The following is a 26,370-nucleotide window of genomic DNA, read 5'->3' on the forward strand; positions in this document are numbered from 1 at the left end:
TGTGTCACCTACATTTAGTCTTTGGTGTTTTAGGTCGTTCTTAATTTGCTTGACCCATGTTTTCTTTGGTGCAGTTCATTGGATCTTCCACTGTGCAGGTTGTTGTCTCTAGGAGACAGTGTGGAAGATAGTATTCATGCATTCGAAACTTTCCCAAACCACGCCAGTTCAATTGTAAGTTGTTCATTACATCTGAGCCTTAATATGTCACTTCAGAGACGATCACACAGTGGAACCTCCATAGTATTCATCGCAGGCATCATATTTGGAACACTTCTAATTTAGTTAGGTCTTCTTTCAGTAGTGTCCATGTTTTCATTTAGCAAGAATGGTAATGTGAGTGCCTGAAACAGTTGGATCTTTGTCTTCAACGTTACATTTTGTTTCCTCCATAGGCATCAATCCAATGGTTGGAAAACAGCAGCTGCCTGGCCAATCCTGCCACAGATGATGAAATTTTCTTTTCTTTGATTAATGACCCAAGGCATCTGAAATTGTCAACCTGTTCAATTTTTATTCCAGCCAGTAAACAGCAAATGGTGAGCCATCAGTCATTAGAACCTCATAGCTGTTTTTTGCTATATTGGACACTGCGCCAGCCATTGAAGGCTTTCCACATAATTGCATCAATAACAGTATTGGATAGAAAGGATGAGATGACACAGTCTAGCCTTGCATCAGTTTGTATTAGAAATTCATCAGACAGTTCATTACAGAAGCGTATATGCAGCTGCTAGAGCCATTGTACATTTCTGTGAGTAGTTGGATGGTTTTGGCAGGCACAAGTTCAGACGAGTGCCGCCCAAAGTGCTGGCCAATGGACACTATCAAATGCCACCTTGAAATCTATGAATACAATAACCATATTAGCTGTAGTAGTGACTGTATGCAATTGACAAGGATATCACCACCTGCTTTTGGCACTTCAGCTGTCACTGCATCAATCCCAGGCGCTTTGTTGTTTTTGAGTTGTTTTATCACTGTTTTCACTTCATCTACTGTTGGTATAGCTTAACATCTCAGGTCTCTTTTCACAAACAGAGGTTTGTGTTGTATAAAGTCTTTTTCAGAGCTATTTTTGAGCTGGTGGTCAAGTGTGCACCTTCCCCAATTTCACAATCTTGCTGCCTGAGATCTATTACAACAGTTTTGCACCCTTATTATTTAGACGATTCATTTCCGTTTCACAGGGTTTCAGAGTGTTTTGACGCACGATTTGTTCAAGCACCCGCCTCATCGTGGCAAAAAGAGTGGGAATGACTCCTGGTCGCAAGTCCTGTTATGAGCAAAGAGGCCTTTACTCTTAGTCCTGCTCGCGCTCTTTTAGAGAAGGGGCTGTAATCTGTAACTGTGTGTTAATCTTTGATTTCACACATTTGATCCAGTAGCAATGAAGAGATACAATGAGTGACAGGAGAATACAGAGGGTCTCCAGCTGCCCGTGGCTCACTGCAGTTAGTTGTCACGCTTGTGCCCAATATCTCTAAATAGAGGAATACAGTGAGCATTTTTTTCGTATACTGTTAGATCAGGGCATTTCCACCATGACCGATGTTAGGGTGGTAGGTAAGAAGCCTAGCCGGAGGAGGGGGCCGGAGTTTTTTCCTTCGATTTCCTCAAACACTGGTCCTGACAATGATGGTTCAGAAGTAGAAATAGGAGTGACCAGCCGGGACGGTATGAAACCTGAGGTTGCATTTGTCAGCAGAGCGGAGGCTCGACTGTGTCCAGCAGTCAGCTGAAGAAAGACCTCCAGGTTGCCATTCGGGGTAACCGGAATGATCTTAAAATCAGGAACATCAAAGAGACTGGCAAGGGATTAGTTGTGTTAGCAAATGATACAGAGACCATTCAGGCAATTAGAAATTTCATGGCAGTTAAGCAAATGAATGTAAAAATAGACCCGAAGAGAACGCATAGGCCCCATATTATAGTCTATGATATTGACCGTAACCTTGCCAATGAAAATGTCTTGTCCCTCATTAGGGAGCAGAACACTGATCTGGATGAAGCCGCCTTCTAGTGGGACTGCAGGTCGGTCTTTAAAACGAGTAGGTGTGATACCCAGAAATATCATGGAGTCTTTGAGATAAATTCTGGTCTCTTCCAAAAATTTACGTCAGCAGGCAGACTATCTATCAATTTAGGGTCCTGCCAAGTAAAAGAGCCAAAAACTTTGAATATCCAAAGATGTTTCAAGTGCTGCACATATGGTTTCAGGGCTAAATTTTGTAACTTTACCTTGGTGTGGCCCATTGTAGCGAGGAGGGCCACAAACGTGACAATTGTTTGCATAGGTTCGAGGCTCCAGCCTATGCTAACTGTAAGAAGTTTCATAACAATCATGAGCACCCAGTTGTTAGTAAGGAGTGTGGCTGTTGAACTGTACTTTAATTCCTTAGATGGTTAGGTTCGGTCACCTAAATGCTCAGGATGCTTATGTAGTCCAGATTGCGTTAGGTGAGGTTGTAGAGAAATAGAGCTTCAATTCTGCAGCACCCATATGTAATTAGGAGTGATCTTCCAGGCTTTCACATCTGGAAAAAGTTTTTGTGTAGGGCATACCTATCTACATGTCTGCTATTCTGTGCAAGAAGTCACTTGATAGTGTCTTTACACAGCAGGTTTCTGACATGCATCATGTTGTGGTCAGACTTGCCACTCGCAGACAGAACCTTACAGTTGTTAGTTTATATTTCCAATACAGGGATCCTACAGAGGAACACCTAGCGAGATGGAATAGGATCCTTCATATTGTGGGTAATGGTCCAATCCTTACTGGTGCCGATATTAATGCAAAATCGCTTTTCTGGCACAGTAGGATCACTGATGATGGCAGTGGCTTAATTGGCAGTTTCATCGCACAGCACAATTTTGAGGTCTTTAATGTTGCAGACCAGTTGGCCATTTACATTGGTATGGTTAAGGGATGAAGGGCCTTTTCAGGTACAAATATTGACATCACCATTGGTAGGGACATCCCTGTTAGGGTCCTTGACTGGTCTGTGGTTGACAAATGTTCTAGCGATCATTGGTTGATACTTTTTGAAATAGTGGATGAGCTGTGCAATGACCATGAGGAACACTTTCCTGTTTACCAGGGGCGCTTCCTGCATAGGAAGTCAGACTGGCCGAAATTCTCCTCTTTGTTAGAGTCTAAACTGGAGATTTTTTTCTCAAGACCTTGACGGCCTGCCATTCCTAGAGGCACTGGCGGGATCGTATATCTGGTCGGTGGTCTCGGAATCTAACAGCAATGAAGCAGTCTGTGAATCGACTCAGAAGGGCTGCGCAGCAAGAGGGTGATTCCGATCGGCGTGCAGCCGTAACTCCGGATTACCACTGAAGAAGGGCTAGGTACTTTCATAGCATTAGGTTCTCCAAGAGTAATTCCTGGTGCTTCTTGGTCCAGGAGCAAGGGAATAGAGACCCTTGGAGCATTGTGTATACAGACCTCGGACATAAGCGCAGGAAAGATGTCCTCTTGTCAGCTTTGTCAACCCGCGAGGGTGTGGTAATTGATAAGGACGGTGTCCTTAACATTTTCCTGAATGATTTGCTCCCGGATTACACTATGGTGGGTGAGGTTTCATACCACCGGCGTGTTAGGCAAGAAGTCGCGATTTTTGAGACCGACTTACAATTTTCTGAGATCACTGAGGCGAAGGTGCGCCACGTGATCTGTAGTATGGCACGGCACAAGGCCCCCGAATATGACTATCACAGTGGAGTTCCTCGTCCGAGCGCTTCCAGTAGTCCTTCGTCCGCTAACTAGAATATATAATAGGTTGCTCTTCGCCGGCCTCTTTCCGCCGTGTTGGAAGCGTGGAGACTTGGTGTTGTTGTTCAAAGGTGACGACAAAGATCTTAATGTTAGTTCTTCTTACCGCCCATTAACATTCTTGCCTGTGATTAACAAGGTTTTTGAGAAGGTCCTATATTTGGGTATTAATGTTAGATTGGCCACTGATCCTTTGCTAATGGACAACCAGTATGGTTTCCGACCGGGCACATACACTGAGGATGCCATACTAGAGGTGATGAATATAGCTTCCTCTAGGCCATGTAAATATGTATTAGGGATTTTTCTGGACATATCCGGCGCATTTAACAACTTACGATAGCCCTGTTTCAGATGCAGAAGCGTAAGTGTACACAAAATGAATTAAAAGTGAGTTATTATTTCAGCCATTGGACCGTTTTCCTGCGTGATGGCAACTTAGAGGTTCGTAAGACCCTAACTAAAGAATGCCCTCAGGACAGTGTTTTTAGTCCCCTTCTTTGGAGCATAGATTCAATTCCATGTTGCGTTTATGGTTGCCATGTGGTTGTCGTGTCGTCGCTTATGCTGACGAGGCGCTGCTACTGATTCAAGGGGATTCACGTAACGAGGTTGAGTTCCGACCTACTCATGCTTGTGAGACACTCCGACTGTGGAGTCTACAACATAAGATGATTTTCAGCCAGGAGTAAACAACAATGATATTGCTCAAGAGCCGATTGGCTCCTTCCCGATGAATATTCGGATGGCTGGTCTCCCCAATCGGTACGTTACGGCTCAAAAATACCTGGGTGTTATCCTTGATGAGAATTTTCGGTTCAAGGAACATCTACAGTACGTAGCAAAAAAGACCGCTGATACTTTTTATGGAATCCGTAGTCATTCATCCTGATTGAGGGTTGAATTACCGTACCATACGTATATTTTACAAAGTTGTCAGCGAAGCTATTATGCTGTATGCTGCACCTGTCTGGGCTCACCGCATGGCTTTTAGGTATTGCGCAGACATTTTGCTGCGGGCCCAACGACTCCTCTTGCTGGCTGTTATAAGCGGTTACGAACAGTCTCGCGGGGCTGCAGTCTGTGTTATAGCTGTAGGGAAACCAATAGATGATACCTTGGCTAATGAGCGTAAGGAACGCTACATTTCCAAGGTTAATAACCTATTGACGTCAGAACGAAAGCAGGAGATTGAAGACCGGGGCCTTGCGTCTTGGCAGGTCAAATGGGACGAATCCCCGACAGATCGCTACACGCATGGTATATTTCCTATAGTGTCAGATTTAGGTGCGATTGGATGAGTCTTCCCCAACCAGTATACCACACAATTTCTCTCCCGGGATGGTGCCTTTTGGGCGACTTTGGCTAGGTTTCGTTTGGTGGATTCGACTCGATGCCCGGAGTGTGGGACTGATGAAACAGTGGACCACGTCCTCTACGTCTGTCCCCGAATCGAGGTCGAATGTTCGCGAGCCGTAAGGGAACTTGAGAGAATACATTCTTTTCTAGATCTCCATATTAACTGGATAATCCGAGAAGGTTGGTTTATAGTGGCTGGTTTTCTTCGCGCCCTTGTGGTATGTAGGTCTTTTTTTCTTTTTTTTTGAGGTGGAGGAACACCATTTACGGGAGCCGAAGCAGTGTAGGACTCGCTAACAGGTTCCGCATCTGTTACAGAAAATGCGTATGTATTCCTGCGCACTACCGACTAAACCTTCATCCCTGGCGATCCCACCTGATTGTGTGTGTGTGTGTGTGTGTGTGTGTGTGTGTGTGTGTGTGTGTGTGTGTGTGTGTGTGTGTGTGTGTGTGTGTGTGTGTGTGTGTGTGTGTGTGTGTGTGTGTGTGTGTGTGTGTGTGTGTGTGTGTGTGTGTGTGTGTGTGTGTGTGTGTGTGTGTGTGTGTGTGTGTGTGTGTGTGTGTGTGTGTGTGTGTGTGTGTGTGTGTGTGTGTGTGTGTGTGTGTGTGTGTGTGTGTGTGTGTGTGTGTGTGTGTGTGTGTGTGAGCAATTCCCCCTTCTCTGATGAAATGTTTTTATAAGCAGTCCCAGGAAGGGGAAGCCAGGGGTGGAGGTTTAGTCAGTAATGCGCAGGTACGCCCTTGGTTATAAATGGTGTAACCTGTTAGCAAGCCTGACACTGCTTAGGCGCCCATAAATGGGGTTCCTACACCTCTTCAAAAAAAAAGTCTGGGGAGTTGCCTGGCCACAGCAGCAATTTAATTTTTCATTTTGCAAAACTTTTTCCACTTTTTTTGGCATTATGATGTGGTGTCTAATCATGTTGAAACACTCCATTGCCAGGTGGGAATTTGTTTTGAAGTTGTATCATAATCCTTTCTTTCAGAACCTTGATATATCCATCACTTTTCAACATAAAAAAGAGACACAAAAAAAATTAAAAAAAAAAAAAAAAAAAAACCCACCTACTGAAAGTAATGAACAAAGCCCTTCAAATGTTAAACAACCCCAAAATACCTTTATTAATGATGTTTAACTGATTATTTGATATGAGCAGGTGATTTATTTTCATCTAATGCTTTTCTAACATATGGAACACTTTTCTCCAAAACATAAAAATGTGACCTGGAAAACATAACATTTTTCCAATCTTCTTTGGTCCAGTTAGCATGTGCTTTGGTCTACAAAGGCCTTTCTTTGCACATTGCTGAATGATAAAAGCTGCCTTTTAGCTGGCTGATGAAGCTTTCTGTCCAGCTGCAGGAAGTCAACATTTAACAGCTGACATGTGCAAATCTGTTTCACTGGCTGCAAATTATCAATTTAGTTCACAGCAGATAATTTGGATCAAGTTTATTTTTTCTCCTGATCCTGTTGTACTAGTTTTTCTTTTATAACCACATTTGCCTTTCCTTTGAGGTGAAAAGGAACCAGTTTCTCTTTAAATTGTTTTAAAATAGCAATCACTATCCCTAGCCCAACATCACACTCAGAAGCTATTTGTCATTGTGTCATACTGGTATGCTCAGAAAGACAAAAATTTTTGAACAGCTTCTTGGAGTTATATCCATTGTTAAAAAACATTAAAGTATGATTATGTAAAAAAAAATGAAATAAACTTTCACAAAACACTGTTAATAAAATAAAATTGTTAAATAACCAAAGAACAATAACCTCACATTACACAGACAACTTAAAGAATTGGTGTGGTCAAACAGTGTAGCCACAACATAAAAATAGACAAAAACTTCCCTGTGTTCAGATTAATTTGCACACTGCTGTAGATACAAAATAATATATATACTTTGGCTAAATCCATTATTACAAAAAAAGAGCTGATTTGCTGTTGATTTCTTCAGTTAGCTTTACTTTCAAATTGGGGATTTTTCTGTAAAAAATAATTTTAAAAAAATTTGCAATCAATTTTATAAATATTTTGAGTTCCACTAATGTAAATTGGCTGATATGATTCTGCACTGTCAAATTGTTTAATCCTTTATTATTTAAAACATAATTTTGTCCGTAAACATTTTTTTAAATATTCTAATATCATTACTGGCTGAAATACAGCAATTAAATTTAAATTTTTCTCACACGGAAAAAATTGGTAATTTGCTGGTTCCACAGATATTTTGTATTTTATAAAATGATCATTTAAAAATGTAATATAATAAATTTAAGATATTCATGAAAAAAATATTACAATTTTTTATTAAAACTTAGTACAATATTATTTCACACCTTAAAGTTTATTTTCATTGATCAGAGAAAACTGTAGATTTATCTTTAACAAAAATATATACAAAAAAAAACAAAGTAACAACTTACATAACTACATTAATGTCTTATTTCTCTTTCATAGTCACCTCTGCTTTCTTTGATGTTATTTAGAATAATGTTACTTTTGATAATTCCAACTTCAGTTCATATGACTTAATCAGCCAATGATGTGGCTAGCCCATCTTCACTTTAGTTTCTTTAAACTCTGGGAACAATAGTCATTGTGAAATAAAATCACAAAACTAGATTAAAAATTAAAAAGTTTAGAATTAAAACTAAATTAGAATTTGTGAAGATTAAGAAAATTATTTTTCCTAAGTAACAAACTTTGGGGCTAACTATTCACAAAGACAGTACTACAAGAAGACCTAACAGACACTGATCCAGGCGATGAAAATATTAAAACGTTTTTCACCCAAAAAAAAAAAAAAACATACTGATGAACCAATCTACTAACTGATGGGCATGAATCAAATTTCTGACTAGCTTATCATACAATCACTCACCCAATTTACTAACATTAACATAAGCATCATTCACGCATTACAAACTCCAAAGTTACATTATAAATTCGCTTAGAATAACTACTGAAATATAAAAATAAAAAAAATTCAAATGACATATGACTTTCCTTCAATGGTGTCTCTAATGAAAAAAATAAATTAGTGTCATTATCTATTTACGAAATCTAAATAATAAACAGGACAGATATTTACACATTAAGTACAAAGTAGAAGTAAATTTAACTACAAAATACCAATTAATACTAAATTTCAACAATATACGGATTATATAGAATGTGTGCAACCAGCCATCCACAGCAAACGAAATTTTAATTCGTTGAACGGCATAACAAGACTACACTTGCAAATTATTAAAGGCTACGAACGTACATTAAACACAACACACAAAAATCAGGTTCTCAATCGAACAATATGAAATTAAAAAACGCAATAATCTGTCAAAAACAACATATTAAACGAAAAAACACAACGTTGCTCGAATATGTTGGCCGATTACTTACTTAAACGACTTCCTAACCCTTTTAATACGGGCGCCATTAAAAACTGGCTGGCCAATTGAACATTACGTTTCAAAATGAACGTAAAATTTACTCCTTGACAATACTTCGCAAGCACTTGATAAAACCTGACATTTTAGTCTTCTTTTCAAAACAAACAAAAGAATTACTTTTATTAACGATTGAAATTATAATTTTTTTTTTTTTTTTTAATCAGATATGATGGAAGTACGTTTATGGGTTAACGTATTAGCAGGAACTACTCTTCATATCTAGTTCACTTCTGACCTCCCGCAAACCTTAGACGTTACAATAGCTTTTTCAAACTATACACGAAGACCAAATAACTTAACTTCGCCATTTTAATCTTATTAAGATTGAAAGAAATATTTATGAAGCAAAACGTTTGTACATTGAAAGTTACATTACGTTCCGATTATTTACTCATTCTATATAGACAGAAACCATTAAATTTCTCGGCTTACATTTAGATAAGACTTCTAAACTGGATAAATTATATTAATATATGATTAAACAACTAGAAGCAAAATTTTAATAATTACATTTGCTTCTTGAACAATATTACTCCCTGCAAATAACAAAATTTTGACGTATGGTAAACGATTGTGAGGCACATCAAACAATTCGAACGTTCAAAATATTCAACATTTTCAGTCGAACATCCTTCAAACAGTAAGAGTAACACTGGGATAGATAACAAATATAAATAATATGTTTTATGTTTCCTCGAGATTTAAACTCACTATAATTGAAGAAAACAGCTTGCAAATGACTTCATCAAGAAACAATTTTAACATTCCTGTCCTCAAGTTTTGAATAAGTTTAGAGGAACATAGCAACTTTATCCTGCTGTAGAACTTATTGTAGATATTTATAGGAAAGGTTTTAGTAAAAACAAATTTAAAACTAACTATAATAAAAGTGGTTTTAAAATGTGTGTGTTAATTCATTACAAACTAAGAATTGAAAATCAATAACATATCACCCAATAGTTAATAAAAATATATATATCTGTTTGAAAACTTGTAATCCGTATGTACTTGTATTCTCTTAGAGAGGGGAGGGATATATGGGAAAACCTAAAATATATGAGAGAAACAAAATTTTCTGTAGCTGTATTTTGTAGGATGAGACGATGTATTTCACAAAATTTATAATAGCTACGTAAAATACATGCATGTTTTGTGTTTTGTTCCGAAGGCTGATGACGGCTACTAAGTGAACTGATCATATTCATCCAAGCAGTCATTAAGAGTTTACGACATCGGATTGCGTTTTGTTTTAGTGTCCGTTCTTGAAAAATTTTATAAAAAATATGCCTATTAGTGGTTATGACACTCACGATGACGGACCTGGATTCGTTGGAATACGTTTTTGTCAAGAATGGTAAAATATAACGTGAAATAATAAGTCATTTACTATAACCTCTTTCCCAGATTTTTAATGAAAGGGTTGCATTAACGTTGTGTTTAAACTTTAAAAAGTTTTATAATTATATTATACAGTTTCACAAAACTAGCTGATTTGTTTTTCATTTTAAAGTGAGATTCTCATTATGTTATTTACCAATCTGCTTACTTGGTTATGCGTGTTTACACAAAAAAATAAGTATGTAATAAAACATTCGCACAAAAAAAATATACTTGAACGTATTAAGTATGAATTTGTGGGCTTTATTAGTAACATATTTATCATGAGATAAGTTTCAAAATTACTTTGTCATAATCCAACATTTTGTATATGCTTTAAAGGAAAATTGTTTGATCTGAATGGTAGCAAATTAAATTCAACATCTCATGTTAAATCAGAGTTTGTTTATGGATATATGTTTCGATGTACCAAAGTTTTTCAAAGGCAGTAAAGAACCATCAAATCTACAATGTATAGGGTTTTTTAATCATCATTAAGTTTAGTAGCATTTTCATGATTGTAACCAATTTGTATGTTGAAACAGTAGCTGTAAAAACTAATGAAAATTTCCGTAGTAATTGCAATTCAAATGCTGCATTCACAATAATAATGAATATTATTTCAAAAGATCCTTTTACTCAAAAGGGTTAAATTAAAACAAAATTCTATGAAACCATAGATTATTTTTTACTAATAATAATTAGTTAATTTATCACTAAGTTAAACTGTTCTGATGTTGATGTTAATTGGAATTATTATTGATAATTTTTTGACTTAGGCAGGTATATTTGGAATGTGAGTATGTTGAATTTGAAATTTGCCTGTTCATTGTATTTGTATTTTTTAATAACATTTTTGTTGTAAATTATTTCAGAATTCAATCTGTGTTTAAATTAAATGCACTTTGTAACCACATCAAAATTTATCTGTACCCAAAAAAATTACCAGCGGGCACAATGATGAGAGCAGCACAAAATATGGCTAAAAAAGCAATATGGTACAAGTTTTGAAAACTGTTTTAATAAATTTGGTTTGGTTGTTGCAAAGTATGTATTTTTATACAATTTTCATTGCTAACTATCATGTGCATTAACATAGCAAAAATTAATAAAAAAACTTAATTATTTACAATTAGAGACTTCCCTCCAATTTTGGTGAAACTTGAAATATACCTTAGTTAGAATCTAAGTTATTCATCACAATTGAAATCTTTCATCAGGAATTCCGTTCACCTGAGTTACATCCCTTGTAATTTGTACAGTACCCTCACCAAAAATTCTGTAATTCAAAACTGCGCAAGTGTAAAATAGATTTTTTTTTGACTAAATAATTTGGTTAAGTTGGGTGTTAAGCTGAGAATAAGATCTGATTCACTTAAGACTAGGTATACATTATTTACTGAGTATGTAATATTTGGTTAAATGAAATTTAACTGGTTTTAGTTAGGTTATGTCACTAACTGGTGTTCTTTGGTGGTTGTGTTTAAATTAACCACACATCTCGGGAATGGTCGAACTGAGACCTTACAAGACTACACTTCATTTACACTCATACATATATCATCCTCATTCATTCTCTTAAGTATTATCTGAAAGGATAATTTTACTGGAGGCTAAACAGGAAAAAGAAAAGAAAGGTTATGTAACTAATGATTCTGTTTACTGAAGTTCATATAATATGAACATAACCTAATGCTCACTTCACTAACCAACCTCATTTAATTAATATTAAATTGGACGATTTTATTCAGCTGAGCCCATAATTATGTACAATAACCAATCATTTAGTCTGAAAATAATGTATATTACACTTGTTTAGTGTTAAATTACAAAATATTTGGTGAAGGTATTGTGTGTAAATTATGAGGGATGTAGCACAGGTGAAAGGTGTTTCCAATGAAAAATTTCAATTGTAATGAATAACTTGGCCATAATTAAGATATATTCCAAATTTCATCAAAATCTTTGGCAAGTCCCTAATTGTAAATAATTACCTACTGAATATAGTAGCATATATTTTAATTGAATGGATCATGAGAATATTGTGGCTACTTATTTACATTTCATTCAGATCCAAGCAAAGTGGTAGTTGTAAAAAGAATATAATTTTTTTAACATTAATTTTTTAAATTGCTCAGATTAATATTTTAGAAATTTTGGACAGAAATTCATAAAAATTGTTGTGTTTCAGTAATAACATGTTGTACCCAAAAGAAGACAAAGAAAATAAAGTTCTCCTTTATGCTGTAAGTATATTTTATTTAGTTTGTAAACTACATCCTGAACTCTGATCATTTTTTCAAATGAGGTCAATAGTCATTAAATCTTGATAAACAAGTCTATTACACACTGCAATTTATTTTCAGTATACTAAAATAAAATAATACTTAGACATTTTTATTTTTAGTAATTATAGATGTTCTTTTCAATTAATTTCCCTATAAATTCAGTAAAATAAGGGCACTTGCGTATTAACGCCACTGCAGCTACAGCTGCTGTTTAGGTTATGTTGACTTCATGTACTGACAAATCGTATGTATATCAAAATAACCTAATTAAATATAACCTACGCTCACTTCGCTTGCTAACCTCTTACGTATTACCGCCACCGCAGCTACAGCTTTATTTAAAAACAAAGTAGTCAGTCGGATTTCGGTGGATCCAATTAATGTTAAATTGGATTTCGGTGCTATAACATCAAGGTTACATTATTAATAAGTTGTATATATTATGCATATTTAATGTTAATTATAAGAGGTTAGCGAGCGAAGAGAGCGTAGGTTATATTTAGTTAGGTTATTTTGATATACGTATGATTTGTCAGTACACGAAGTAAACATAACCTAAACAGCAGCTGTAGCTGCGTTGGCGTTAATACGTAAGTACCAAAATAAGGTCCTTAAGGTAGAATAGCTTTTATGACTAAAGTGCATTAAACAGATATTAAATCGTCACAAATGTGTAATTATAAGGGTAAATAAGTTATTTTGTAAGAATATTGATGAAAAAAACTCATGAAGAAATGTAGTGTAAAAAAAAAATATATTCTAAAAAGGAGCTTATCCACTTTTATTAGAAATTTTTACATTAAATAGAAGAAATTCTTTAATAATCGATTTTATATATTTTTTTCCTAATATACAATTGTATCTTCATTTTCAGTGTCGTAACTGTGACTTCAAACAACTTGCCGACAGTAATTGCATTTATGTAAACAAAATTATGCACGAAATTGAGTAAGTTGATTAATTTTTTGGTTTTGATCATTAATTTGTTGAACTAATATTACCTTTCATTGTGGAAATTAATGCATAGTGTCTTTATAAATGTTGAGGTTACATGAAATTAATGGGAAAACAGCAAAAATGATCTACCAAAGTTTAAAAAAATGTAGGGTATTTTGTGGCATCTTACTAAAATAAAATATGCATTTGAAGTTTGTAAATATACATAAAGATATGTACAAGAAAAATTATGAACCACACTGCTTACTGTTTACTTCTACATGTTAAAATTAAAACATACTAGCAGACCTGGCAATGCTTTGCTATTGCTAAATTTGAGTGTATGAATTAAATAAATGTTGTTTTATATTTGATTTATATTTATTTCAATTTCAGAATTATTCTGAGTGCAATACTATCAAGTCTACTTAATCATTGATCGCCGATCATTTTCATGTTTTTGTGATGATCCTGTAGGCTGTAACTGACTATATAATCTATTTCATTGTGCTGTTTTCTTCTATAAATGTTTTTTCTTTATATTTTTGTAATTTATAAAAACAATGAAACTGACAATATTACAAAAAAAAATAAATTGTACAATATTAATTTACTATTAATTTTCTTTCTTCTTATGACCACCTCGGAATGACTAGCACAGTTCAAACCTCACTAATCTTATTAGTAAATAAATTATAAATAAAAAATCATAGATAAATAACCTAAAACTTCTTTTACTAAATTTAATGTCATTGTATATATATATATTGAGAGAGATTCATATTGTCTATGGATCTCGACTTCCTCAGATAGTTATTATGTGTATCTCTTTTAAACGATCTTCAACATATGGAACTTAAACATATAAACAATTGGAACAAATAATAAATTGTGAAATTTTCAGCTAAATCTGTTAAAGAGTTTTTGAGTTAGTTATTAACACACGCAAAACAAAGATTGTCTTTTATTTATATAGATGAGTTGAAGTCTGTACAAAAAAAATAACCTTTTTCTAGAAAACAAAGATTACTGAATGCTTACAGCATTATGCATTTAATCTTCTTTAAAGTATTCTCTTCTTGTACACACTTTTCTCACTGCCTGTCCACTTAGAGAAGCAGTTCTGGAATGCATTTTTAAAATAACTTTCCGAGTTTTGCAAATTTTCTTTTATGAATTCTTATGTATGAAATCTGTATCCTTTTAATGTCAATTTTAACTTAAGAAATTAAAAGGAAGTGAGGGGTTTACAGGGAGTGAGGGATGACAATGAGCGAGGTAGCACAAAATTTGCTTATTAGCCCAGCCATACATTGTCATGAGAACCATGAGTTGTCACACCAAAGTTCAGATCCTTAATTTTTGTAGAGATATCTGATGATTTGTAGATAATAGTAGTGGTTGAATCTGCTTGTGGATAACGAGTTTCTACGTATGTCGAACAGTGACTTTTATGTTATAAAAGACCATCAATATCACCTTTCAGTTGGAACAAAATTTGTGTGCCTTTTTCAGTTTTACTGATAATTTTCCAACCCATTGAAATGGTTAAAATTGTTTCCACTTTATACCCATACACCCATATCTCATCACCAGTTGCAATCATTAGCAAACAAGATACATCAACATTTGCACGATTCAAAAGCACCTAACAGATTGATTGATCAGTATCCAATTGATTGTTTTTTTGTTCTTTTGCAAGAGTTTTAGAACAAACTTCGTAATAACAAGATGCATTCTTAATTTAACCCCACCAAAATGCCACTCTTTTCTGCTATCTTTCGAAGTGTTAAAATTGATTTGGCTCACCAAATCGAAGGAAGGCACAGGGATTGCACTTCCGCAAATCTGTTAATTTGATAATTAAGGGTTGTAAGTTATGGTTGGTGCTCATGGCTGGAAAAGGCCATACAAAAGTGATAATAGGTTGTGTAAATATACTGATGGAAATGGCAGCCTGACAGAGGCCAAACTGATGACTGTTGTGTTATTCAGCTTAGAGGGTCTAAAAGACAAACTCCAGTAAAGCCCATCAGGGTTAGGAACAGCGGGTTGGTGTGGTAACCAGGATCATCATAAAGCAGGTGTCTTCCCTTATGGGGTCAGGATGTGTATGGTTCTTTGAGTAAAATTTTTACTGAACTTATAATAAAGTCAATTTAACTCTTTCTTTTGTAAGTCGTTCATTCCAAACATCGCCTTCAAACAATTGCTTTTAATAACACTAAGAGTGATGTCAACTGCTTGTCTCAAAATATCTTGGCTTCAGAAATAATGTTTTCAAAACAGACCTTGGTTGACTAACATTGATATGTAATTAAAAGAGTTGTGTGAAAAAAAAAGTGGTAGAAGCACTCTGCTCAATATTTTTCCTCCATTGTACAGTATAACAGCCAGGAAAGCTATTTTTATACTAACATTTTTTTTCTTTCTTTTTTTTAATAAAATAAATGACATGAAATATAGTAATTTATATATTATCAATTATTTTAATATGCCTGAAGTTAATTTTTGTGTGTAAGTTAGCAAAATAATATAAAATATAATTTTATTTAATTATATCTTAATCTGTTTTAATTCTGAGTCTGGTTGCTTGTTATAAAGTAAAATTTATATTATTATATCATATGTTTTGAAATGTTAGATAATTAGTTTACACCAGATACACTAATCTTGAATACTGATTTTCATTTCTAGTTTGATTAGTGTTATATTATTGGCTTTGTTTTGGGTACATTCTACATTGTTGGTTTTCTTGTCCTAAATAGCTACACTGTATTTATGTCTGAATTTGATGCTATACTTTATCATGAAATTTTGTACATGATGATTATTTTATATTAAGGCTATTTATTTTACTAGTAAGTGATAAACAAAAATTTTACATTATTTCTTAATTAGATTATGGACTAATTGTTTTCTTTTTATAGTTGCAGATTTCTTTGTAACTATAAACATTGAATTATAAGGCATATATTTAAATTGTAATAAAATTTTGTTAAATAAATTATATAATTAAATAATTAATTTTTGTAATTTAAATGTTTGTTTACAGCGAATTGACACATATAGTATCAGACGTGATATCTGATCCAACATTACCACGCACTGAAGAACATCCATGTCCAAAATGTAACCATCGTGAAGCTGTTTTCTTTCAAGCACAGACACGTAGAGCTGAAGTAAATTAATGATTAATTTTTTAATTATAGATTACAGTATGTTTGTAACATATTTTATAACTGTGATGATGAGTCTGTCAAAACTTTTCCATTGATCTGTACGTTCAGAGTTTAACATCATGTAATGTACATAAATTTAGGTCATGTAAATCGCAATTCACCTAGGCCATTTAGATTCAGTTGATCAGCAATTGATTAAGTAGGTTCAAATAAGCAAGTCTTTAAATTTGATATAAGCGTACTATAAAATCAACTGATTAAAGTATTTTAAATTAACTGATTTATATTCTGTATACTGTATATTCATATTTGGAGATTATTTACACTCTTATAAGTTCCGTTAACTGACATCTTTATTAAACATAATTAATCTTTAAAAATCAAATATACAGTCATTTTCTGAATGCTCTGCATCTTGTTTATATATATATATATATATATGAATTTTATTTATATTATGTTGTTGATATAGAAAGTAAAAGTACTATAAGGAAAGAATTAAGAAACATTATTGACAGTTTTCTTCCATCATTAAATTCTTACTTTATGCCACAATTAATGAAGAGAACAAAAGAAATTGTAAATTTGGAATCTTGAATAACAGTAAATGGAGAAAAAACTAAGATGCTCAAGTTTCCTATTGAATTTAAGTTCCTTATTGCTTTTTCTCATAATTTATTTGTTTACTGGTAAACACATAAACATTGGTAATATGTACATCAAAGTTAATTAGATGGTACAGTGTGTTAAATTAACATTTTCACAATGTAGTTTGGTGTGTATTTTTCATTTCAATTCTTCTTTACAATGTATTTAATAAAATAAAAATATCAAAATCATAAGTAAATATTAATATAAAAAATTATTTAATTAAAGTTAATTTTATTTATGGAAGTTGGTTATACATACATCTTTATTTGGTAATGAAATAAAATTCATGTATTCTTGTTTGCTAAGATATGTGTTTTAATTGTTTACAGGAAGAGATGAGATTGTACTATGTATGTACTAATCAACATTGTACTCACCGCTGGACAGAGTGAACGTGCATGTATTTAATTATTTGCATTATAAATACTTTTTAACTATTTTTTGTAAGTTATTTTATTTTTACCGTTATATAAGAGTAAATTTTTTTTTTTAATTATTGTTTTTTTTAAGTTTTTTGTATTCATTAATAAGAATGGCCTGTGCTATTATTGTAAATAAATATTATATAATTATATTGTACTGAGTTATTTATTGAAACCTGTAGTTAATTCATAAAAATGTTAATATTATACGAAGTCCAGCTGAATGATATGATAACTTTTTAATAGTTAACAAAAAAACTTCTGCAGTACAGTTAATAAAATTTTAATAATAATTTACATCATTATACAAATTATATCACTCAGATATTTTTCTTCTTTTACATAAGAGATTTTTTCTTGTCATTAAGAAATATACTGTTATTAATCACCATGTAGTGATCTTGAATTGATTAATTAAACATTTTTTTTTATGGAAATTATTTTTAGATAACTATATAGTAAGATGATATGAGGCCATAGAATATCATGATGTTAAATAATACTTGGGAAAGAATCTCTTGAACATACATAGAAGCTCTTGAGGTTAGGCTATAGCATTACCATATTGGAATCAAAAACAGTTAATTTCCAGATTTGTTGATCTAAAGTTGTTAAAACATGAAATATCATGTGATAACAAATGTAAGAAACTGCATACACTTGTCACAGTTCCATTGTGAAGTGGTTGTTGAAGTTACAGTTTGTTAATGATCATACCTTATTTACAAATTCAGCCTTGTATGATACTTTACAAGCTTAAATACTTATTTTCATTTAATTACTGCACAACCATCATTTTATATTAATGAGATTTAAGCTCTTGTAAAGTTATATTTACATTTCAGTTACAATTACTCATGTGTGCATTTGCAGCTTAATAACAATGAGAACTCATGATGGCTAATCTTAGTGTTTTAAGTGCTTATGCACCACCTATGCGGTAGATTTTTTAAAACTATTTCCTAAATTATTTACCCATAGCTATGTTAAGATCCTAATGGGAACAACTGAATTTCAGTATATGATGAAAAATCTACAAAATATGTGTTGCATATGACAAATTATTTTTTTAATGCTTTTCAAATACAGGATGATTCAAAGAAATGGGAAATTTTGAAAGTTGTGTTGGTAGCCGTGGGCGATTGGTACCACTTGATAAGTGGCGCCAACCTTTCTAACCGAACCTGCCATTTAGTTGTCATGGATCCTTGGAGTGGTGCGCAACGTGCATTTGCTATCAAAGCGTTTTACAAAAACAATGACAGTGTGGAGGGAGCGCATAGAGAATTTTGCCATCATTTTAATCTGGGATGGCATGACCGTGTTCCATCAGCACATGCAATTAAAACATGGATATCTAATTTTGAGGAAACTGGTTCCTCAAAATTGAAACCGGCAATGAAAAAGAAACCTCCAGGCCGTGAGCAAACCATCCGTACACCACAGAATGTTCAAGCTTTACAAGATGCTGTCACACGAAGTCCACATCGGTCAATCCGTCGTCTCTCAGCATGTTTACAATTGCATAGCTCAAGTGTTCGAAGAATGTTAGTGAAGGACTTGCAATTCCATCCATACAAGTTGCAGATCGTCCAGGAACTGAAACCGAACGATGCAGCTGTGCGAGTACAATTCTGTAACGTAATGCTTCAGAAGATAAATAATTTCCCTAAAATTAATTTTTTATGTGAACAAATTATATTTATGACTGAAGGCTTGTTTCACTTGTACTATTTGACATTTTATATTACTCCTGCTTCATCCACCTGTAGTAATTCTACTTCCCAAATAACAAAATTCTTCTACTTTCATAATCTTTTCTCTTCATATTTTTATATTCAGTGGTCCATCTACATTATTTCTACTACATTTCATGACTTTTGTTTTATTCTTGTTTATTTTCATGCAGTAGTTTTTGCGTAGGACTTCATCCATGCCGTTCATTGTTTCTTCTAAATCTTTCTTACTCTCAGCTAGAATTAGTATATCATCAGCTAGACATAGCATCCTTTTCTTTTCACCTTGTACTGTTATTCCCGGATCTAAATTGTTCTTTAACATCATTAACTGCTACTTCTATGTAAAGATTAAAAAGTAACAGGGATAGGAATAAAGAGTAACATCCTTGTCAGACTCCTATGTTCACTTAATACTGTTGCTGTTTGGTTCCTGTAAATGTTGCAATTGTTCTTCTATCTATGTACTTGAACCCTAATGTTTTTAAAATTCTGAACATTTTATTCCAGTCCACGATATCGAATGCCTTTTCTAGGTCTACAAATGCCAAGTATGTTTGTTTGTTTTTCTTTAATCTTACATCTACTATTAATCTGAGCACTAAAATCGCTTCACTTGTCCCTATACTTTTCTTGAAACCAAATGGTCTTCAACACTTCTTCCACTCTCCTCTCAATTCTTCTGTACAGAATTCTAGTTAAGATTTTTGATGCATGAGTAGTTAAGCTAATTGTTCTGTATTCTTCACATTTGTCTGCTCTTGCTTTTATTGGTATCATGACTAACACTCATTTTGAAGTCCAATGGAACTTCCCCTTTTTCGTAAATATTACACACTACTTTATATAATCTATCTATCGGTTCCTCACATGCAATGCGCAGTAATTCTGCAGGTATTCCATCTATTCCAGGAACCTTTCTGCCATTCAAATCTTTTAATCTCTGAAATTTAGATCTCAGTATTGTTTCTCCCTTTCATTTTCTTCGACTTCCCTCTTTTTCCTCTGTTACACCAGTTTCTAATTCATTTCCTCCATATAACTATTCAGTATATTCCATCCACATATCGACCTTTCCTTTCGTATTATAAATTAATGTACCATCTTTGTTTAACACATTATTAGATTTTAATTTATGTACCACAAACTTTTGCGTAACTTTCCTGTATGCTTTGTCTATTTTACCAATCATAATTTCTCTTTCCACTTCTGAACACTTTTCTTTAATCCACTCTTCTTTTGCTAGTTTGCACTTCATGTTTATAGTATTTTTTAACTGTCTTTAATTCCTTTTACTTTCTTCATCACTATCATTCTTATATCTTCTACACTCATCCATCAGCTGCAATATATCCTCTGATATCCAAGGTTTTCAACCAGTTCTATTTGTTTCGCCTAAGTTTGCTTCTGCTGATTTAATAATTTCCTTTTTAAGATTCTCCCATTCTTCTTCTATATTTTCTATTTTATCTTTTTTACTCAGTCCTTCTCAAAAATCTTGTTTACCTCCTCTTCCTCAAGCTTCTCTAAATTCCGATTCATCTGATACCTTTCCCTCAGACTTTTAAACACCAATCTACATTTTATTATCATTAAATTATAGTTGCTCTCAATGTCTGCTCCAGGATAAGCTTTGCAATCGACAAGTTGATTTCTAAATCTTTGCTTAACATGAAATAATCTATCTGACCTAGTAGTATAACCTGGCTTTTTCCATATGTATATTTTTCTATTATGATTTTTAAACTGGGTGTTGGCAGTTATTAAATTATACTTTGTGTAAAACTCTGTAAGTCAGTTCCCTCCTTCATTTATTTGCCCAATCCATATTCACCCACAATATTTCCTTCCTTGCCTTTACCAACATTAATCCATAATAAAATTAGTAGATTACTCTCCTAGATCCCTGTATATAATTGTCAGTTCCTTTACCTATTGTACTGCTTCCGTTTTCCATAAAAATTTGAAATTTGGCAGACACATTTTAACGAAAATAGTTGTATAAAAAGAAAATCATGAAATTTTTCAAACAGAACCCAATCATAGGATTTTTAAATTAGTGTTGTAGGAGATTAAAATTTTACTTATGAATATATTTTTTACCTTCAAAATAAAGTAATATGAGATCTAATAAGTAAGAAGAGAAATTGAAAAAATGACAATTTAAATATAAGAAAATTAATTTAAAAAAATTTTTTTTATGGTTAATTTACCAAATTTATTCTGCTGAAAAAAACTATTTATTTATTTTATCAATTTACGAGGGGTGATAAAAAAATACTGAGAATTTGGTATTTATAGAAGAACTTATTCTTCTTTATTGACATTTTTAACCTATGTTATATATAATATTAACATATTTTTGACATTTATACTTTCTTGTACAAAGTAAAGGAAGTACTGTGATTGCAAAAAATTTCAGATCTGAATGGAAATATCCATTTTGACTAGTTTCGGCGTGATGTACGTACGTATCTCACATAACTCAAAACTGATTAGCTGTAGGATGTTGAAATTTTGGATTTAGGATTGTTGTAACATCTAGTTGTGCACCTCCCCTTTTGATTGCAACTGACAACCAAAATCAAAAAAAATTTGAATTTTGTACTTTCTCTTAACTGCAGTAATAAGCTTTCTTTTCAACAATATATCATAAGTGGTACTTATTTTCATTGGTTCCAAAGTTACAGCCAAATAAAATTTTATTAATGAAATATTTTTATCTTATTTATCTTACAAGGGGAAGCCACATTGGTTCGAATTCGACTTCATTTCCTTTTTTTTTTTAAATTTAAATGTATTGATTTATTAATAATTATAATTAACCAATGATTTATTACAATAAATAAAAAAAAATATATGAAAAAAATCAGAAGTTAGTGAAATATTATTTTATGTACTTTTAAAAATCTGTGTATGTAATTTCATAGGTGTACAAGGAAGTGATGTGGTGTTCCCATCAGATTTTTAATATTTCTTCCAATCCCAAAATAGTTGTGGAAAGCACAAATTGAATAGCCTTAAATTTCACTTACAAATTTTTTCTTTACTTAACCTATTGTCATTTTAATTTTTATTAATCACTGGGAACAAAAATGTTTGTCACATGTTGACGTTTTCTTCTGATTGCCTAACAAAAGCTGTAAAACTGCTAAGTAATATTGTTGGAAGAATTCATACTGGACAACAGTAATGTAATTAAGAAAAAAACATGAAAAATCGTAACATTTAATTGAACTTGCACTTATTTATTTACAGTATTTTTCAATAGAGTACCTAGTTAATAAATGAAATCTGTGTGTTGTAGCCGGCCAAACCTATTAGCCGCACAGCTCTTAGACCACACTTAGCAGCCACGTGTTTGTTGTTTTGGTAGGATAATATTATTATGAGAAACCTACTAGGTTGGTCTAGTGGTGGCATCTTTGCAAATCAGCTAATTTTGAAATCGAGCGTTTCAACATTCAAATCCTAGTAAAAAGGCAGTTTACTTTTATACGGAATTAAATACTAGATCATCTACCGGTGTTCTTTGGTGGTTGGGTTTCAATTAACCACACATCTCAAAAATGGTTGACCTAAGACTATACAAGATTACACTTCACTTACACTCATACATATCATCCTCTGAAGTAATACCTGACGGTAATTCCCAAAGGCTAAACAGGAAAAAAAATATGAGGCTAAGTAAAACACAGACTCACGCAAGACAATGATGGACAATACCATTCTGCGTCATGCACACCTACTGCAGCACTCCACCCACTAGGCAATTAAATTATGCATGTTATTGTTGATGCGCTCAATGCATCAGTTTAGTTTTTTAATTTATTTGTGCAAAGTTTAATGTGTACCATGCCTCCTGAAAAAAAGTGTCTTCATGGATAGCTGACTATCCTAGAACATTTACATATGACGGAAATGTTTTATATTGTCGAGTTTGTGAGAAAAACATTTTTTGCACAATAAAGTTTCAAATAGACCAGCATGTCAAGACAAGTCTTCATATCACAGGATTGCAAAAGAAAGCCTCATGACAACTTATAACAGTGGCAAGTAGCAGTGATTTCATTTCCAAAGGTAAACAAAAAAACCACTTTGGCTTAGATTTACATGAAGCGTTGCTTACAAGTAATTCTCCTCCTCACAAACTTACAAATCCTACCTTCAAAGATTTTTTCTGAAAATATTGTTTGAATCAAAATATACCAGATTAATGAACATTGCGTAAAAATTACATACCAGCAATTTACCTATCTGGAAGAAATATGCAATGAACTCAAGGATAGCATTGTTTGGATTTCAACTGATGAAACTACCAACAGTTTTGGCCATTACATTGTGAATTTAATTGTCAGTGTATTAAAAGTAGTGCCTTCTTCTTCCTATTTGGTGGCCTGCAAAGACTGAAAAGACAAGTCATTCTACGATCACCAGATTTGTGAATTAGGGTATTAAAAAAATATTTCCTGAATCTTCTGCAGATAAGAGAGTGTTTATATTTTTTTCACATGCGCTCCCTATATGATCAAAGCAGCCAAAGCTTCAAATATTTTATCCCAGTTTGATTCATGTGACGTACTTTGCTTACGGAGTACAACGACTCACCGAAGAAGTACAATCCACATTTGGGAATGTAAATAAACTTATTTCATCAACTAAGAAAGTGTTTCTTAAGGCACCTGCTTGCAATAAAACCTATAAAGAAAATGTGCCTTTATCTCCCAAAGCAGTGGTAACTCGATGGGGGACGTGGATTGAAGCTGTACTGTTTTACAATGAATATTTCAAGGTCATCAGAGGTATAGTAAACGACTTTGATAGTGCAGAGGCTATGGCAGTTTGTCAGTCCAAGGAAGCAATTAATGATTTTAGTGTAAAAAAAACATATTGTGATTAGCAATCATTTTTCCCACATACCTGCGACTACTCCTGCTTGAAACTCAAGGTTTGGCGTTGCCTGAATCTATTCAGTTAATGAATAAAATCTGCCAAATGAACTCTCCATTGCCAGAGGTATTCCTGTGTAAACTTAAAGAAAAATTTGAAAACATTTTGAACAATAACCTAGGCTTTGAACCTTTGTGTCAAATTGATAGTTTTAATTAATGGGATGGGTGAATTTTTGCCAGAAACAATAAGTACTAACATAGCACCCAAATTCAAATTCTGTTGTTACCTCAGTGGATCTGGAGCGATCCTTTTCAAGTTATAAAAATATTTTTAGGATCGAAGACACAGTCTTACTACCAAACATTTGGAACAGTACTTGATTGTTTACATTTACAAAAGTAACAAAATGATAAATAATTGTTAATTATCGATGTGTTATTCAACTTGTTACTAATTGTATGCTGATTTTGAAATAAAAACTAAAATTTATAATTTTTTTATTATTTAAAAAGTTGCATATTTTGACACTTTTCATGCATATTTTAAGCATTTTTCATGTATATTTCAAGCTTTTTATGTTTCGTATAATCCAGTCTAATCATAACTATAAACCTACATTTCATCACCTGTTTTGCATGTTTGAGTAATTCTGTCATGAAAAAAACTTTGCGATATTACTTTTGTTGAAAATTAAGTAGTTTTGGAACACATTTTTGTTGTTCATTTCATACCCAAAATTGTTTTAAAAAGCCAAAGAAATAGCAACTTCTCAAGTAGTAGTAATCAAATAGTGATTGATGATCATTGATCACAAAGTCCTTTATTTTTATCAATATTTTTGTGTTGAGATGCCCAAGCTTTGTGTCTCCAAAACTTTCTTGAAGCTGTTTGTCATAAACCATTGGTGTCAACATAACACATTTGCCAAAAGCCTACTCTAACACCTTTACCATTTCACTGCACTTTATTCCATTTTCAATGCAAAATTTAATACAAATCTTTGTTCCAGACAAAATAAATCATCACTTGTTTAAATCCTTGTCTTAATTATTCAGCTGCCAAATTTTATTATGCATCTAGTACGGCTTAAAATATTGATATACATCAAAGGTAGCACCGCCATCACATGGAAAAAAGACAAACTCAATCAAAAGTACATAGCCCACCGAATTTTTGGAAGGACAAATTTAAGAAAATACTTAAAAATTTTAAAATAAATTCAATACTCTCTAAATATTAACTAATTATTAGTTATTAATTATAAGTTATTCAAACCTATAAACTGAATCTGATTTTAATATGGATACATACAGCTCAGTGGATTTAGAAGAATGATGTGTACTGTATAAATAAAATCATACATGAATAGAAGTGCTTTTGAAATAGGCCAAAACTGAAATTGATCATGGGATAAACTGTTAAAGTATGATTACCCTTTATAATGTGTAAACAGAATTTTATGGCTGCAGGACTTCAGCTCAATAACAGATAATACAAAATAGTAGACAAAATTTTCTTATAGAAGACTTTAAATAAATTATATAATTTTTTAAAAACCAAAAAATTAAAAAACTTTAATACAAAATCCGAATATTCTGCTACTTTAACATGAACAGATATTATGTGCTGAAATAATTTACATTAATGTATGTATTAGAAATATCTAATTCTTTTTGTTCTTATTTTAATTAATTAGTATTTTCGCTTATTTTATTATTATTTCATGCATTTATTAAAACTAATATGAACTTCAACTGCTTTTTTATAATTTTTTTTTTATGCTGCTCTAATGAAAGTTTTATCACAGTTCATCCTTGGTTTATAATTGTTTTTTTAATACCTTGATCTGTCCAGGCAAATTTACAGAAATTTATTTTTTTTATCTCTGGAGTATAATACCTATCCATTCCTCATGTGATTTGTATTATGGTTTATTATGTACTGATTAAAATAAAATTTTTATTTGTTTATTAATAAGCCAGCAGATGAATAATTTGTACAATGAAGTACCCTCTCTTATACAATGAAGTATTGTGCTATGTTATGTAAAAATAATTCTGTTGTCTGGTTTGGTAAAGGTGCATGCTGTTATTTCTTAATTATACTCATAATTTTGAGTATGATTTATAATGGTAGAACTCTCAGTCTCCAATATTCTAAAAATTTTCTTAAAGTGATATAATACCAAAATATAAATAAACTCAAAATTGAATAACAAGAAACACAAACTATCTCAATATAATTTTCATAGAAGAATTGTTTTATTTTATTCTCTTATTTTATCCTTCACA

At 32.7% G+C, this 26,370-nt stretch overlaps 2 protein-coding genes across 2 annotated transcripts in view; one reads left to right on the plus strand and one right to left on the minus strand.

Annotated features, from left to right (window-relative positions):
• The window catches only part of LOC142327772 (rhomboid-related protein 3-like), a 32,230-nt gene extending 23,453 nt beyond the window's left edge, over window positions 1–8,777 (minus strand). The window contains exon 1 of the mRNA XM_075371093.1: window positions 8,545–8,777. The gene's annotated coding sequence lies outside the window, so the exon portion shown is untranslated. The remainder of the gene's footprint in view (window positions 1–8,544) is intronic.
• Window positions 8,778–9,653: 876 nt separating this feature from the next.
• Window positions 9,654–17,607, plus strand: Polr2I (RNA polymerase II subunit RpII15). Its single transcript, XM_075370511.1, has 5 exons — window positions 9,654–9,948; window positions 12,163–12,217; window positions 13,134–13,207; window positions 16,251–16,377; window positions 17,358–17,607. The coding sequence occupies exons 1-5, from the start codon at window positions 9,878–9,880 to the stop codon at window positions 17,418–17,420; spliced, it is 390 nt and encodes a 129-aa protein (XP_075226626.1). The 5' UTR covers window positions 9,654–9,877; the 3' UTR covers window positions 17,421–17,607.
• The last annotated feature ends 8,763 nt before the right edge of the window (window positions 17,608–26,370 follow it).

The sequence above is a fragment of the Lycorma delicatula genome, chromosome 7, assembly GCF_047948215.1.
Source record: "Lycorma delicatula isolate Av1 chromosome 7, ASM4794821v1, whole genome shotgun sequence".
NCBI classification, from domain to species: domain Eukaryota; kingdom Metazoa; phylum Arthropoda; class Insecta; order Hemiptera; family Fulgoridae; genus Lycorma; species Lycorma delicatula.